The sequence below is a fragment of the Eucalyptus grandis genome, chromosome 4 (assembly GCF_016545825.1).
Source record: "Eucalyptus grandis isolate ANBG69807.140 chromosome 4, ASM1654582v1, whole genome shotgun sequence".
Classification (NCBI taxonomy): Eukaryota; Viridiplantae; Streptophyta; class Magnoliopsida; order Myrtales; family Myrtaceae; genus Eucalyptus; species Eucalyptus grandis.
Window position 1 is genome coordinate 14781239 of NC_052615.1, and position 16213 is coordinate 14797451.

Here is a 16213-nt window from a genome sequence, read left to right on the forward strand (position 1 = left end):
CAAGGTAAAGGTCAACAGGGTTAAAGCACAATGGAGAATGTAGATTTTGTTCTATTCTGAAGAAATGAAAGCCAGATGCTTTTTGCAAAGCTTCCACCTTAATCATGGTATTTGCAATGTTTGATCATGATTCTAATAGAGTTGTGGAGTCGAATAGAGAAATATACTATTAAAATATAAAGAATAAAGTACTGCTGCAACAAGCATATATAATATATGCTATAACTTTATATCCCTAGACTTATGTTATATTTTGGCCCAACCTCTCTTGTAGGCTCTCGCCGATGGTTGGCCAAGGTTGCCGGCCATTGGCCGGGCCCCGTAAACCTAGCCAACCCTCACCCCACCGCCGTTGGCCCTTTCCAGTGATGGTGGGCGGTGGTAGTGGCGAGGGCCATAGAGGCCCTCACTGTTTTGCTACAGCCATTTTTTAATTTATTTATTTTTAACTTAATTTAATTAATATTTATATTAAAAATCAATTTTGGGGCAAAAATGACATTGTTTTGAGACAAGCTAACCACTTGGATAATCTTTTTTTAAATAATTGCCACCTCAACAAAAAATGTCACCGGAAAATGCCACGTTAGCATTTTGGCCAGAATTTCTTATTGTTGGCACTTAAGTGTCATTTTTTCTTCGATTTTGATAATTAAGTGTATCTTTTGAAAGTTTTACACTTACGGGCCTATTTGATAACCGGCTAAATAGTATTTCATTATATTATTTTGTTCTTTTGAACAAAAAAGGAATAGATTTTCGTTTAGTAACTTATTTATTCTCTAGAATAGATTTGAAATAGAATTAAGAAATAGAAAAAAGTTGCTCATTTGTTTCAAGAAATAACTTCGAATCAAGCCCATTTTTTCCCTCTTTTCTTTTCTTCTTTTCTTCTTTCCCTTTTTCTCCTTCTTCTCAAGAACCGGCTAGATGAGGGCCAACGAACTTGTCGGAGCGTTTGTTGACCCCCAACGAGGCTCAACCTTCCTAGGCCACTGCGAAGGTGGTGTCGCTCGGCCTTGGCAATGTTGATCTCGTGATGGCTTGGCCAAGTCAAGCCTCGCTGGCGATCAGGTGAGCTCAGCCTCACCAGATTATGACAAGGCTAAGCTCACATAGCTAAGGCAAGAACAAGCCTTGCCTAGTCGCTAAGAGGCTTGGTTGGGGAGGCTTGAACAACAAGGCTCAGCCTCATCGGGACCGGCCAAAGAGGAAGAAGGAGAAGAGGAAAAGGAAAAGAAAAAAACAAAAGAGAAAAATACAATAAAATTATTAAAAATAAAAAAATCTAAATAATAAAAGAATTTGAGGTTTTATTAAATGCATTTTTATCTCGGGAATAGAAATTTTGGATAGTTACCAAACACCGTCAAATGTTAAGAAACTTGTTTAGTGAACATAATAAAAAATAATAATTTCTAGCATAAATTATTCTTGGAAATAGAATAGTTGCCAAACAAACCTAAAGTATCCGCCCATGCCAAGTTTTGGCACTTGAGGTTTTCGGCACTCCTTATATATAGGGTGGGATGTGTAATTTGCCAAATCCACTATACCATCGTAACCTAAAGAAAAGGAAGAAAACAAGGTCATCAGAATGGCATCTGGAAGAGTTTGTTTGTTCATAGGCCTTCTTTACCTCATTTCTTTATACTTTGCGGATAATGCTAGCTTCTGCTTCATAACCCTTCATGGAGTTCGTTCTGCTTCAGTTTAGACCTCGGTTAGACAAGCTGATTTCCACTAGGTAAAGAGAAAATGGAGTGAAACTGTCATACATGACCCATATTTCTTATAAAAGTCCAAACCCATCCCATGTTCTCAAAGCCCAAGCTCAGCCCATCAATTTAGTCAGCCCATAATTTATCTTTCCAATTTCCTTTAACAGCTTCGCTGAAGAAGTAGCCAGCGACGGAAGGAACAAGAAAAAGAAAAGAGAGGAGGGCTCGGCCATGAAGAAAGAAGGAGTAAAAAGAGAGAGAACCTTCACGCGTTCTCAATCCGAAACTGAAGCAATATCATTTTGCAATGTCGAGTAAGTGTTTGAACCTATTATTCACCTAATCAGAGTAATCGTCGAAGTTAGAGCAGGAAATTCGAATTTATATCAATTCGGAGTTGTTGCATTCAATCGAGGAGTAGCCGGGCTGCATATATTATAGAAATGTTAATTTAGGATATTGTGAAGTTATAGCATTTTACATATCTCGATTTGAGTGTATGATTTACTTGAAACGAAATTTTGAAGTTGGCCTTGTGTGCCGGACAAATTGCGAATAGTAACTTCATGGTTAATTTTTTTTTGGAGTGATTGGTTCTCATTTTGGTCCAATAGAACTAGTCACTTTTTTTCCCACCACTTGATGCTTTCTATTATGAAGAAATTTTTTTAAAAAAATGTCACTTTTGCTTTTTTAAAGAAATTAAAAAAAGAGTATATGTAATTGATTCGGTTTGGTTTGGTCTGATTCTCCCTTGGAATTGAGAACCGGACCAATTGGACACTAATTCCGCTTTTAGGAATCAGGAATTGAACCGACACTCCTACAAACCTTGTCCGGTCTGGTTCAGGCAGTTCTCCAATCGAGAGGTCCATTTTGCACACTCCTACTATATTTCAACTATTTCTAGCTAGAATTTGGTTAAGCCAAGTTGGGGCTCTTATAGTACAGCAAAAAAGCTTTATATGGATTGTACGCTTGCTTGAAACAGAGTTCTGTGAAGAAAGTTATGATGCAAACAAATCCAATGCACAAGCTATTCATGGTGAACAATAATGATACCCACCATGGTGAGCTTTTTATTAGTGCGTAGGTGCCGTTTTATTGAAGAATAGACATAGTTTAGTCAAGTTGGCTATTACAATATCGTTTTACTTAGTGTTTTATATTGTTTTTTTTAACTAATTGTTACTAATTGTTACAAATTCGAATAGACATAGGTTGGTTTTTGGCTTTCCTAGGTGAGTGATACCATCTTTTAAAAGTGGGGACTTTTTGGTACAAATTGTGTATAGTTGATAAATTTGTGAGTCAATTTTTTATGGACATGTACATATATCATTTTGATGAATTATAGAAAAACTTTGATATCGTAAAAAGTGACTTTTTTATCATATATATATGGATGTATATACTTTGATATCAAGTTGAATTATGGTTACGTTGAGATTGCATCTTCTAGGTGAATGGACAGCCATGTCATTGCCTTTGCTCTCATTGAGTTGAGGGTGCGAAAGAAACAATGTGAATACTTGGAGATAAACTTCTATAAATAGTAGGAAAAACGATTGTGATGTAATGCCATGGTTTTAGAAATAAAACGTATCTCAGAGACAACACTTGACCCTTTAGGATTGCATCAAAAGTTGACTTTTGACCTTGAGAGAGAAAGAGATCGAAATTATAATTTAGAACTTTAGAAAAAAAATCATCTCTTAGCCCGAAATCATGATACAATATGACTTAACCTGAAACATATCCATTCCAATTCTGTAGTATCTTAAGTGGCATAATTTTTACTTTGGGGAAAATGACAAATGAATTATCCCTTGATATAAATATTAAATGAGATTCTGTCGTATCTTTTGTATGAAAGGGATTTATTATGGGATTCTCTTATTTATACATTTTTCCATAAAAGGGGACTCAATAGTGTTAGAAAATCAATCAATCACCGAAATTCAAGAAATCAACAACAATCAAGAAATCTGCAACGATCAAGCAATCAACAAGATTCTGGCTCCACCAAAGATGGTAACACCAAAGAAGGAAGATTGGAAGAATTAGGCAAAGAAGGAAACCTACAACAAACTCTCCACCAAAGAAAGAGAAATTGATAGAATCAAATCCCCACAAATCACTACATCAATTCCCAATCAGTGAATTACGTTTCCTTTCAAAATCCCCTTAATTTTAGACATTGATCTTCTTGTGAAAGTCAATAAATGGAGCCTATGTAATTGTAGAAACATATGCCAGAAAAAAAAAATACAAACATATTCCTTCCTTTGCTCAGCTGTTCAATTCTTACTCACTATATTTTAGGTTTCAAACAAACAGATTTCTGTGTGGTAATTAATAACTTAAGATCTGCAAGCATTCAATACATGTGGTGCTTGAATTGCTAATATAACGGTTGGGATTCTGTGCATATCTTCACGACCAATTATACAAACAAAACCTAAAGAAGAGTGAGAAGAGAAGGTCATCAAAAAGGCTTTAGGAAGGATTTGTTTTTTCATCGGCATGTTTTACCTCATTTCTCTTTGCTTCGCATGTAATGCCAGCTTATGTTTCGTGAGCCTTTGTCGGGTTCATTCTGCTTCAGTTTCGGCCGCGCTTGAGACCAGTATCTGATCTGAAGGCTTGAGGGATGCATTTATCAGTTCGAACACTAGTTGTTTTATGTCTAGCGTTGATTGCTGACGTTCCTTGACTTCGTTGTGTGTCTCAGAAAGATCAGCTGCGAGGGAGGTCAAGAAAGAGACGATCTAGAAAGTGGACGTAGGTCCGCGTTCAAAGTTCCCCAACTGCAACAAAGGCTTGTATCGAATATAAGTTTCCAACGGGAGGGTCTTGCGAGAAGGCCCGGGGAGTCAAGTCCAATGAGTGCTATTGCAAGTATACTTAAGCGAAATCACATATCTTTGAGCCTAGGCGAACTGCTTTCTCTCATGGTTTAGATTGTTGAGAATAAAATTCCATCTTCCGCTCGACATTCTCCAATGAATGATGACTTCTTGGTGCAACTTCACTCCTGACCTCCCATATCTACACTCCTATTCATGTTTCTTGTTCTTTCTTTTTTCAACCAATGGACATTCCAAGTTTACCAAGCTTGCGATGTGTACATGATATTGCTATCAATCTGACCTTTTCAAGATCAATTCCAAAATTGAGAAGTTTTCAAGTACATGACAATTTGTAAAACTATGAAACTGCTACTGTTGCAACCTGTTGTCACCATCTGCTGCCGGCGTGACATCAAATTACAATCGTTTGTAGTAGTAGATGTGATGGCGAAGTAATTGGAGACGAATTAAAAGTTGGATAAATTAGGACAAGTCTAATGTTGTATAGTTTCAAAAGCTTGGTTTGCCCAAATTTTTCTTCTGCTCGAGCTGCAAACATTTCTGTGTACTTTCTCTATATGGGCCTGGAAATGCATTAGACCTGATCCGGCCTCGCCTTAGCTCACTCATTTTATGCATGTACCATATGATTTTAACTTTTTGCTTTTTGAAAATCTGATGACCATCACTATGATATGACTTGTGACTCCTATTTAAGAGTGAATTAAAATTGCATATAATTTTTAATTGCTTTCTAAAATATCAAAAAATTTATAAAAAATTCAGAAAATTGAAAAAAATATACAAAAGTTATTCATGTTAGCCCTAATTGTGCCATGTGGGACAACTGGCATCCATTAGCATTGCCAACCAAAATTGACTTATAGGATTACATTAGCAAATCACTAAAAGATTCTAGATTAAATTAATCAAATTAAAATATTTATAACTGAATTGGTATCCATATGATATTTTTAGGACTTTTTTTTGTAATTTTTCCCGGACATAAACCAAAAAATGTTGTCCCTCTTTCTCACTCACACACAAACAACAATCCCAACTAACTCCATTTGTCATGCATCAACTACTACCCCGAGGATGAGACATTTAATAAGAGTGGACATTACAATGTTGTAATAAGTACCTTACTTATGTATGATGGTTGTTAAATAAAAGAACAAAGAGGAGGTTTAGCCTAATAATGATTATAAACGATCGAGTATGATTTACCTAATTGAGTAGGATCATAAATCTTGGACAAAAAATGGGGGTAAGGGTCAAGCATGAATCTAACGACGACATGTCATAAGAAAAAAAGATAAATAATGAAAGTTTATTTTATGATTACACGTTCAATCATTACTGTCATTGATGTGACAATTAATTCATTGTTTATTATGTGATAGATTGAGTGTGAAAGCATGCTTCTTTATCGTGTTTGATTTTGCTTTTAGTACCTCCGGAGAATGATGTCAAGCTGTATCTCCCAAAATAACAAAAAAGAAAAGAACACGGATCGATGCTCTACAAAAATATGTGGACCTGATTATAGTAAAGCCGATTGATAGACTACAAAATAAGTCGACCCGAATATTCTTCTGCATAGAGTTGGAGACTAATAGGAAAAGTCTCCTTTGCAATAAGTTTAAGAATTAGTACATTTAAAAATTTCAAAAAAAAATGGCCGTCTGAAGACCCACTTATCTCAAACTCATTTTCATCTCATAAAAAAGTTTAAGAATTAGTACATTTAAAATTTCAAAAAAAAAGTCTGAAGACCCACTCAAATTAGTACATTTTACCCAAATCTATCTTTCTATTAAAAAACACAAGTGTCGAGACATGTGGCTTCCACGTTGAATACGTCATCCTATACGTCAAATCCATCTTGCTAGCCCTTATTATGTGTGTTGTAGCACATGCCTTTTAATATGATATAGGACCAAATATTAAGGGGAGTAAATATGGATTTGGGTATCAATTCAATATAGTTTTATTAGACATAAAATAATTTAGGATAAAAATATTATAAATATTGGTTTGAGATTTTTAATGGTGTTAATTGGAAATTGAATGCAAATTCAAGTGACGAAATCATTTACGTAGACCTAATTATGACTGTAACAGCTTCTTTGAAAACTTTTAAATTGGACCCGAGTTTCTAGTAATCAATTTGGCTTTACTAAATGGCAAAAAGCTGTGACCTTTTGATCTTCCACTTCATTTTGTCTGGGAGGCTCTGTCTGGCACTAGGCTGAGTATAAAAACATAATTATCATTTTCTTGTGGAACGTTTGAACTTTAGGAGCACTTTTGTACATGAGAAGAATAAATTTATATATATTTGCCAGCCGATCATTTCGAATTAAAAATTCAATTCTTGAATCTCGTTCCATTATATTATAGTAAGACGGCAAGGGCATCATATTTTTTTGTTCCTATTTTCTTAATTTATTTGCAATATAGGAACATGAAACCTGATTTGAAAACACCCATTTCGCAGCAGTCCCAAGCTCTCCTCCCATTCACAGAATGTCTCTGACACGGCAATCTTTCCGCTTTCTCTTTCTCCTACTGTCTCTCCTGTTCGTCTTGTCTGAATCCACTCTCTCGTCATCTTCCTCATCCAACTCCATTCAAAACCTCCTCCAAAGCCAAGGCTTGCCCGGAGGGCTCTTCCCGCACGATGTCAAGTCTTTCGCGCTCCACCCAGATGGCCTCCTCGAAGTCCTCTTGGACCGTCCTTGCCTGGCCAAGTTCGACACCGGAGTCTACTTCGACAGCGTCGTGAGAGCCAATCTCACTTATGGTAGCGACAGAGCAACAAGAATTCGGCATGACAATCATCTCTTTCTTGTGTTTTTCTCTGTTCTGATGTTTTTGGCTTTTGGGTTTTGACTGGTTTTAGGTAAGCTTATGGGAATGGAGGGTCTGTCTCAGAAAGAGCTGTTTCTGTGGCTTCCAGTGAAGGATATTATTGTGGACGATCCATCTTCTGGTGTCATAATGTTTGATATTGGGGTTGCTCATAAGCAGCTCTCTCTTTCTCTCTTTGAAGACCCTCCTGTGTGTAGGCCTACAGGTCTCTCTCTCTCTGTCTCTCTCTGTCTCTCTCTCAACCTTAAGGCAGAAATGAAAAAGTCGGAACTCTTTGGTTTCTTGTGCTCTGGTGAGAAGCTGAAACAGATTGTCAGTTAATTTGATTATTTTCCGTTTTGTACTGATGTTGCAGATTTGGAGGTTCTACAGCCAAATATTGGGAGGAAGAAAATTGGATTTGAAGCTCTGAGATGAAAGTCAGTTCCATTTTCGTTTCTCAGAGAATTTAAGTACGTACAGCGTCTTTGGGAGTTTTGGGCGTTTGCTTTCCTTTCTTTTTCCCCTTCTGAGTTTTGCTTGTAAAAATGCACGAGGAAATGAAGTTCATAAATGAGATAGATGAATATTGCAGACGGAGATATAGAAATTGTATGTTGGGGATGAGTTTGTGAATCGAAGTTGGTGAAGCCCTCCCCATTTGGAAGAACCGAGTTCAGATCATTACCATTCAATCTTTTGATTCTGATTGATTGTTATTAATTTTCTTGCATAAAGCACAAGAAAAAGAAAGAAAGAACCGTCACAAATTAATCTCACTTATCTCTCGTCTGTTGGTCAAGCCATTTCATGGGATATGACTAGAGATTGACATCACGCAGGCAGAGACCCTAATTTCTCTCGCCTGAGCATAAAAAACCACACGGTATTGTACCATAATTTTGCTTGTAATGTTCTGTGGTGCCAGAGGTATAATAGCTAACTTTTGTTGTTTTATACAATTGCCGGTGAAGACACATGACAGATTGAGCGGACATACGAGGCCACACATATAAAAATAATAAAACAATTTGAAGGGTGTACGAAATCATTGAAAAAGATGGACATAATATGAAATGAACATCGTGTTGAACTTGAAGATTATACTTGAAGAATGTGTCATCTTGATTAATTGGGGATGCGCTGGAAGATGATGACACCACACAATGTGTCAAGAAGTGCTTCATAAGCTCCAACTTTTGCAGAAAAGATGTAACTCGCAATATGTTTTGTAGAATCACAGCTCGTACCTAATTCAGATCTTTTGGCATTAATAGGCAAGACAAAGAATGAACTTTAGTGCTGTCATTCAACCTACAAAGTAATACTTTATTGAGCATGCATGCCCACGGAGTTTCCAGGAAGTTGGATTTTCAAGGAGGCAATTAAAACTGGAGAAATCTTGTCTTCTTGGTCTTTGGTTGGACTTGCGAGGCATAAATGTAGACGGTTTCTAGTCAAAGCAAGGGACGAACAAAATAAACGAAAGCTTTAAGGTTTGAAAACATGTGCTCTACTTTTCCATGTCTCATCGCTCATAGCAGCTCACATCTCTATTGCACTACATTATATTAGTATGACCTCTCTGTTCACCAGAGCTCTGCTTTAATATTATATCATTCTTAAAAAATTTTAGTCTCTGGCAACCGGCGCTTCTTTCTTTCAGCCATTTGTTCGCTACTGTACTAAAACCACACTTCCGTTACCACATTTCCATGGTAGGATTTTATTTTCATAGTCTTTACAGGTACCTTTGCTTGTGCTGTGTATTGGATATAACTTCTTCGCTTTCCCTTCTTTTTTTTTTTTTTTGTGTGCTTACTCAAGCCCAAGGTGCTTTAGGTGCACATCACTCAAGCCCAAGGTGCTTTAGGTGCACATAGAGCGCACATTCTTCCAGTCTCCCTCACCTTCTCCACTCAATCCGTTTGTAATTTACCAGTTAATTGGATATTTCCAGTGTTTGATTACCAAACTCGATAGTGAGGGTTAATAACCCTGGATCCTTTCTGGACTAATTCTCGTCTGTAACTGTTATTCTCGGCTTGTGATATCGTGTCTCGAGTATGTTTGAACTGCATCTCATATAGTGAAGGGATTTAGGTTGTTCATATGACTTACCTAATATCCTGCTGGATAAATCTGTCGGTGCATACATGAATTGTGATTATCTGTAATGCCTGACCAAGGCAACAGCCTTACTGCTTGTCAAAAACCAATCTGGACCAGTAGAGAAAAGATATGAAACTGCCTCGCCTCAACAGTAAACTACATAAAGAGATCAATGTGGTTTTAGTGTTATGGAGTCACTACTCAATCCGATCATTCTAAATTAAACACTCAATCAATATAGCGTACAAACTGCCTCTTTTTCTATTTACAAATGCACTAACATAACGTCTATTACACAATGCACTACTACCATCCTTCTAGACACCTTTTGGTGCCTATTTTGCATGCCAATCACAATCGCTGGTCTATTTTCTTCTTGACATGAAGAATAAACATCAGATGTGAATGACTCAAAACTTCGAGATTCTCAGGTGTGATCACTCTCTTTTCTCTTTCTTGTAACCTGAATGTAGCACAAGACTACTATGACCAAGGCCATCACAAATCCTCCCAGGATCACATCCCCACCAGCCGCAGTAGAGGAATGATGCCTTTGTACTCTTCTTGTGGCTCTCATCACTGGAGCTTCTGTCATCACACTCGATCCAATTCCACCTTCAGATGGAGCCGGGCTCAGAGCAGGTGGATGTAAACTTCTCTCCGTCAGTAATCCTGACATGCCCCAATCATCATTTGCCCATGTCTCTGCCACGAACATGAAAAACATGGCCGTTGCAATATACATGACTGGATGCAGCTGAGCCATGAAATTGCTGCCTTGAAGGATTCTTGGACCAAGATGCAGAGCAATGCAAATGTATGAAACAAAAGAGGTTTATTTATAAGGGGACAGGTATGATTGAATTCATCCCTTCTTTGTAAAGTAATCTCGAAAAAGCTGGTAAGACCACAGTATGAACACTGCAAATCAATGAGAGCGTGAAGAAAAGCAGGCGTCAAAACTTAGGTAGATGCTTTAGCATTTAACAAGGGGAGGTTGTGTTTGGATAGGTTAGATCTGAGGAAACATCTTAGGACCATGTATTGAGACTTTAAACTATTGTTTTCATATGCACAGTCAGTGAAGATGAATTGTCAGATTACATAAGACAAGCAATAACCACTCTGTCTTTCTAACGCAATCACACGATCGTTCAGCACTCTTGTGAAGAGAAATTTTATTAAATTAGATTCTTTCTTCCCTTTTTCCAGGGAATACCTCTCTGTCTCGTTGGATATGTCATGCTCTATTACGACAGGACAAGCGTGCAGTGACTGTGAACAAGTTAATGAATCGAAATATATTAAATCTCAGCTGCAAAATCAGAGTCACGTGGAATCAAACAGATTGCGAAATTTGTGTCTTGATGTAAAATATGAAAAGAGTTTTGAGTGAGAACGTCTAGAGGCAAGAGTCAGATCACATTAGACAACTCTGTTCGGTATCCCATGTTCCTGATTTCTTAGTTGCCTCTCTTGACAGGCATGATGAACTGAAGACAGTTTACTACTTAAATCTCTCAGCCTCTTGAGGGTCACTTATCATCACACACTATGCATCACACACTATGAACTGAAGACAGTTTTAATTGTTCCAGCCATTCAGAGAGATCTTTGATTCTACAGATGATCCATCATGTTGTTGTTACGTATAAAAAGTGTAAATCATTCTTATGCATAGATTTCAAGCTTAATCTGACTTTCCAACTGCTAAATCCACGGAATCAATCACCAGTCCTTACATAATCATGAATGCATAGGATAATGTATCTGGGGAAGATAACAGAAGATTGGAGAAGTGTCCCTCATTTTATTTTGTCTCAAGATCTCTCCTGACTATAAAACTTTTGTCTAATTAAATGCCTTTGATGATCTCTTGGAGCAAGTCTTTGGTCCGGGAAGCCTCAAGCATTTCGCCAGAAGCTCCCTAAAAACAAACCATAAAACACATATCACAGACCACTGATCAACCATGTTCAATTGTCAAAGAAGTTCGTTTACTTCTTTTGAGCATACCTCATTACATGACGATATGAGCATCGCCAATTCACATGGCGCAAATGAAGGATGGACTGAACTTCAAGTGAGTGGCCAATTGGGATAAATCTTGCTGAGGAGGAGACATTGAGAATGAGGTACCTCAAATGGGAGCTTGTCTTAGATTGGTTAAACAAAGCATAACCTCACGAGAGTAACATGCCGCGTAGGAAAGAAATTCTGTTGGTTGCTGTGAGCTCTCATCTTGCTGCTAAAGCTGTCGGGTAGTTCAGCGGAGTTGTTAATTCCATTCCGTGGGGCAATCTCTATAATGACAAAACACCAAAAGACAAAAAGAGAAAGAAAATATTATTTTTATGAGTTTGTAAGATAATCAAGGGATGAGTAATTGCTGAGCAAAAATGATGGGAATCGTGCTCATTTCCTGTGGAAAAACGAAGGGTTTTTATTGATCATCGTCCACATAAGGTCAATAATCAGTATGGGGAAGTGTGGTCAATGTTAGACTTTATATGAGGAGTTGCCATAGTTGACAGGAAAGAACGAATGAGCCGGCGTGCAGACGCCAAGTGTATGTGCTGTCCAAGACGCGAGGCAATAGAAAAGTTACCTGCTACTTGACTTACGAGAACAGTAACAGAATGCATCATCATTCTTTTGGAACGTGGAAACCCGTTCTTTAAAAAGAATATATCTCTACATGTACAGAACTATAAATTTACATATATCGAAATGTATATATATACATACATATGTATATATATATATTCCTAATTAATAAAGCCCCTGTTTTAATTTTCCACGTCTTCCTCGACTATAATGAATTTTTTTTAAAAGCTTCCCCCGCAAGGATGAAAATGATACTTTGGACATAGAACTACAAACAGCTTACCACAGGGTTATATATATAATATTGATTCAATACATTCTTTTTTATTTTCTAATGGCTCTTTTCTACCCTTTTCTCAACTAATTCACCTCAGCATATCTCTCATATGACCTGCTAGTTGTTTACCTTTTCCCTTTTGATAAATTCAATTTGTTGGTCTAAAATCTATCCTTTTACGTTAAATGTGTTGGAGAATCGGGAATGAAGATAAACATATGAATTAAATATGAGGTCTTGTTCTCGAATAAATACTGTCCTTAGAGTCTTTAATTCCCCAACTGTAAATGTGGCTGTGTTCAGAGGAATACAATCCCAGTAATTTCTTAAGCTTCTTTCGATGGCCTATCTAAAGAAAAAAGATGAAGAGAAAAGAAACGTAAAATTTTAATGGTGAGAAGGGCATTTCAAACATTCATTTGAACAAATTAAACAGCAAATCTAAAATTGGAGAGGAGCAAGAATACACAAATTCGTTTGTTTTGACTCATTGATCATAAAGTAAGACACAAAACATTTCGGATTTTATCGATTTACTGCCAATCACCGGAAGTCACAAACCAACATTGAATGTATCTCTTTGCAATTATTTTCAGAAATTAAGATAGTTTAAGATAAACCAAATAATTTTTTCTGAAATTTACTTTATGGAACTAAAAGAGACATTAAAATAAACCTGAATTTTATATTTAATTTGCCTAGTGTCAAGTGCCAATTTTTTAACTTTTAATAACGTAGTAGTTTTCCATTTTCCTCCATACTCCTTTCCATTAAATTAAGTCTCGATCCTTTACACAAACTCTAGAGTTGCCCCCAAAATTTCGTTAATTTGCTGTCATTATCTTTTCATTTCAATCATCACAGAAAACTGTAATACTTATTGAATTTGAGTTTCATATATCTGTGTAAATTACAATATTGAGAATTTGCACATACCCAAGGCTTGATATGGGTCTTCATTGACCTACCACAAATGTACTTGTGCACTCGCAATGCTGAGGTTTCGCTGGCTAAAGAATCAACCATAATCATAGCCCTCAATTTTCTTTCGATTAGTTCAAGTTAGCGAAGAGATACCTTGGCGAATCTATTGGCGTGAGTCGACTAAAGAAATTTTTTTTTTTTTAAAGAAGAACCCATGTACATACTATTTAACCACGTGATAAATTCCCATTTTATGATTTTGTTTCAAATTCATGTGCCTACATAAAGCTAAAATAGTGATAATAAAACTGGATAAGAGCTCACGAAGCACAGTTAAAGTTAAACAACCGGTTCTTCCTAAGGCCATGTCATGAAGAACATGGATTTAAGAAGTGAAGAAAATGGCATAGGACAATGTCTGGTTTTTGCCTTCGGTTTCCTTTCTCCTCACAAAAATTTCAAATTCTAACTCCATTTTTCACGTCCATCTCTCATTTGCTGTAATATTTGTATGGTCAACAAGTCAAAAAGTTAAAAAAAAAAAATGGAAAATTTGACCTGTTAACAAAGAGGAGAGAAGCGGGCTTTACTCAATTAGAGAGAGAAAGAGAGAGCACCGAAAAAAGAAAGGGAAAGAGAGGAAAGAAAACAAACAAGAAGAAAGAGGGGGAAAAGGGAAGAAGAAAACTCAGACACATACGCCATGGACGTCTTGTCAAGTTAGATTAACACCGTTTCGTAACGCTCGGTAATGATTTAACATAAAACTAAAATAATGAGAAAACTCAGATACATACGCCATGGACGTGTTGTCAAGTTGGATTAATACTGTTTCGTAATGCTCGGTAATGATTTAACATAAAACTAAAATAGTGAGAATAAAAATGGATAAGAGCTCACGAAGCAGAGTTAAAGTAAAACAACCGGCTCTTCCTTAGGCCATGTCTTGGAGAACATGGATTTAAGAAGTGAAGAAGATGGTATTGGACAATTTCTGGTTCTTGCCTTTGGTTTTCTTCCTCCTTACAAAAATTTCAAATTCTAAATCCATTTTTCACATTCAATTCTCATTTGCTATAATATTTGTGTGGTCAACAAGTTAAAAGGTAAAAAGAAAAAAAATTTGACCGGTCAACAAAGAAGAGAAAAGTGGGCTTTGCTCAATTATAAGGAGAGAGAGAACATACAAGGAGAAAAGAGTGAAACGAAAAGAAAGAAGAAGAAAGAGAGAGCAAAAGGGAAGAAGGAAATTTGCATTTACATGCCATAGATGCCTTGGATCAACACTTTTTCATAACACTCAGTAATGATTTAAGTCATTTGGTCATCTAATAGGAATAGTTTTCAGAATTAGGGCTTAAATTCAGAATTAAGTGAAATTTGATATGTAAAATCTGATTTAAGAGTGGTTAAATTGAGAAGTTATGGGGATTTCATATTTTAGGGTGTTGTGGAGTTGTAGGATTTTACAAAACTCGGTTTACACTTATGGTTTGCTTAAAATGAATTTTCAATGTTGGGCATGCGTAATTGACAGTATGTGCTTGATTTTTAGTCAGCTAAGTTAAGTGTCTTCCAATACTTCAAAAAGGCTTTCTTTAGAAAATAAGCTTGCTTGAAATGAAGCTCGATAGAGAGAGTTATGAGGTGACCAAGTTTGACACACAAGCTTTACATTGCGAATGACTTTTAATAATCGCTTTGGACAAATGATTTGTGGGAATATTGGAGTCATTTGGTTAGTGCTTAAGTTTAATTTGTTATAGTCGAGGTAGCTTTTTACTTGAATTTAAAGTTGTTTCTCATATAATTGATAAGATTATAGTATTGTTGGCTTCAATAGCTATATTATTTGGTTTTGGGCTTTTCCAAGTGAGTGGTGCTATGTTTTCTTCGAGTTTGTGACAACATATTTCAAAAGTGATATATTTTGAGTCATGAAATAACATTTATTGCATAACAATCTGGGTCCAGCATTTACTACTCTTTAATATTTAAGAATGGTTTTGGGAATGTGATAGGAAAAGAGTTGTAAAAGTTTATATATATATATATATATATATATATATATATATCTCTCTTTTTATATATTTTTTGTGAACTAATTTATGAAGTAAGTTCTCAAATGATTTGAAAAAACATTCTATAAAAATCGCATGAAAGGTTATACATATCGATTTGTGAATTTGGTTTATGAAGAATTCATAAATGGTTTGAAAAATGTCTTGCAAAATATATTTTGTTTAATGAACGGAGTTGAGAAAGATTATGTGTTTTATTTTGTGAAACCCATTGTTATATGTATTGGTAAAGGACTATATGGTACATGGCAATGCAAGTCTCGTGGGAGCTACCTAAAGGGGGTACTATTGATATGTGTTAGTCAATATTAAGGATGAGTTTGGTTGGACTTTTGGAAAAGCCTTTGGGAAAATGCAAAGGACTTTAAGTTAAAGGAGCTTTGTAAAATATAAATTGCATTAGGTAAATTGTAATTTAAAAGTCCTTTGTGAAGTACCTTTGAGCAAAATAGTATTTGGAGAAATTTGCATTTACAAATGATTTTTGTGATTTAAAAAAATGAAAAAAATAGTTGGTTGGCAAAGGGTAGGCGGCCACCGGCAATCGAAATCTAACATTGGTGGCTAATGTCTTAGGTTGAAGACCTTTAGTGGTTGTCGGAGACCATTGATGAGAGTTGCTAGGGGGGTCAATGAGGGTTATGCAACCTAGGTGAAGGCCGCCAAAGGTCACATTACCTTAGCGAGGGCCGCCTAGTCGTGCGTTGTCGAGATCGCATTGCCAAACTTATCACCACAACATATTCTCCTCCTCTTCCACCATCATCTACTCCTCCATCTTCT

General features: G+C 36.3%; 1 protein-coding gene across 1 annotated transcript; it reads left to right on the forward strand.

Moving 5' to 3' along the window:
* The first annotated feature begins 7008 nt into the window (after positions 1-7008).
* On the forward strand, positions 7009-8135 carry LOC104441159. The gene is made up of 3 exons (XM_010054167.3): positions 7009-7382; positions 7482-7655; positions 7806-8135. The coding sequence occupies exons 1-3, from the start codon at positions 7106-7108 to the stop codon at positions 7865-7867; spliced, it is 513 nt and encodes a 170-aa protein (XP_010052469.1). The 5' UTR covers positions 7009-7105; the 3' UTR covers positions 7868-8135.
* The last annotated feature ends 8078 nt before the right edge of the window (positions 8136-16213 follow it).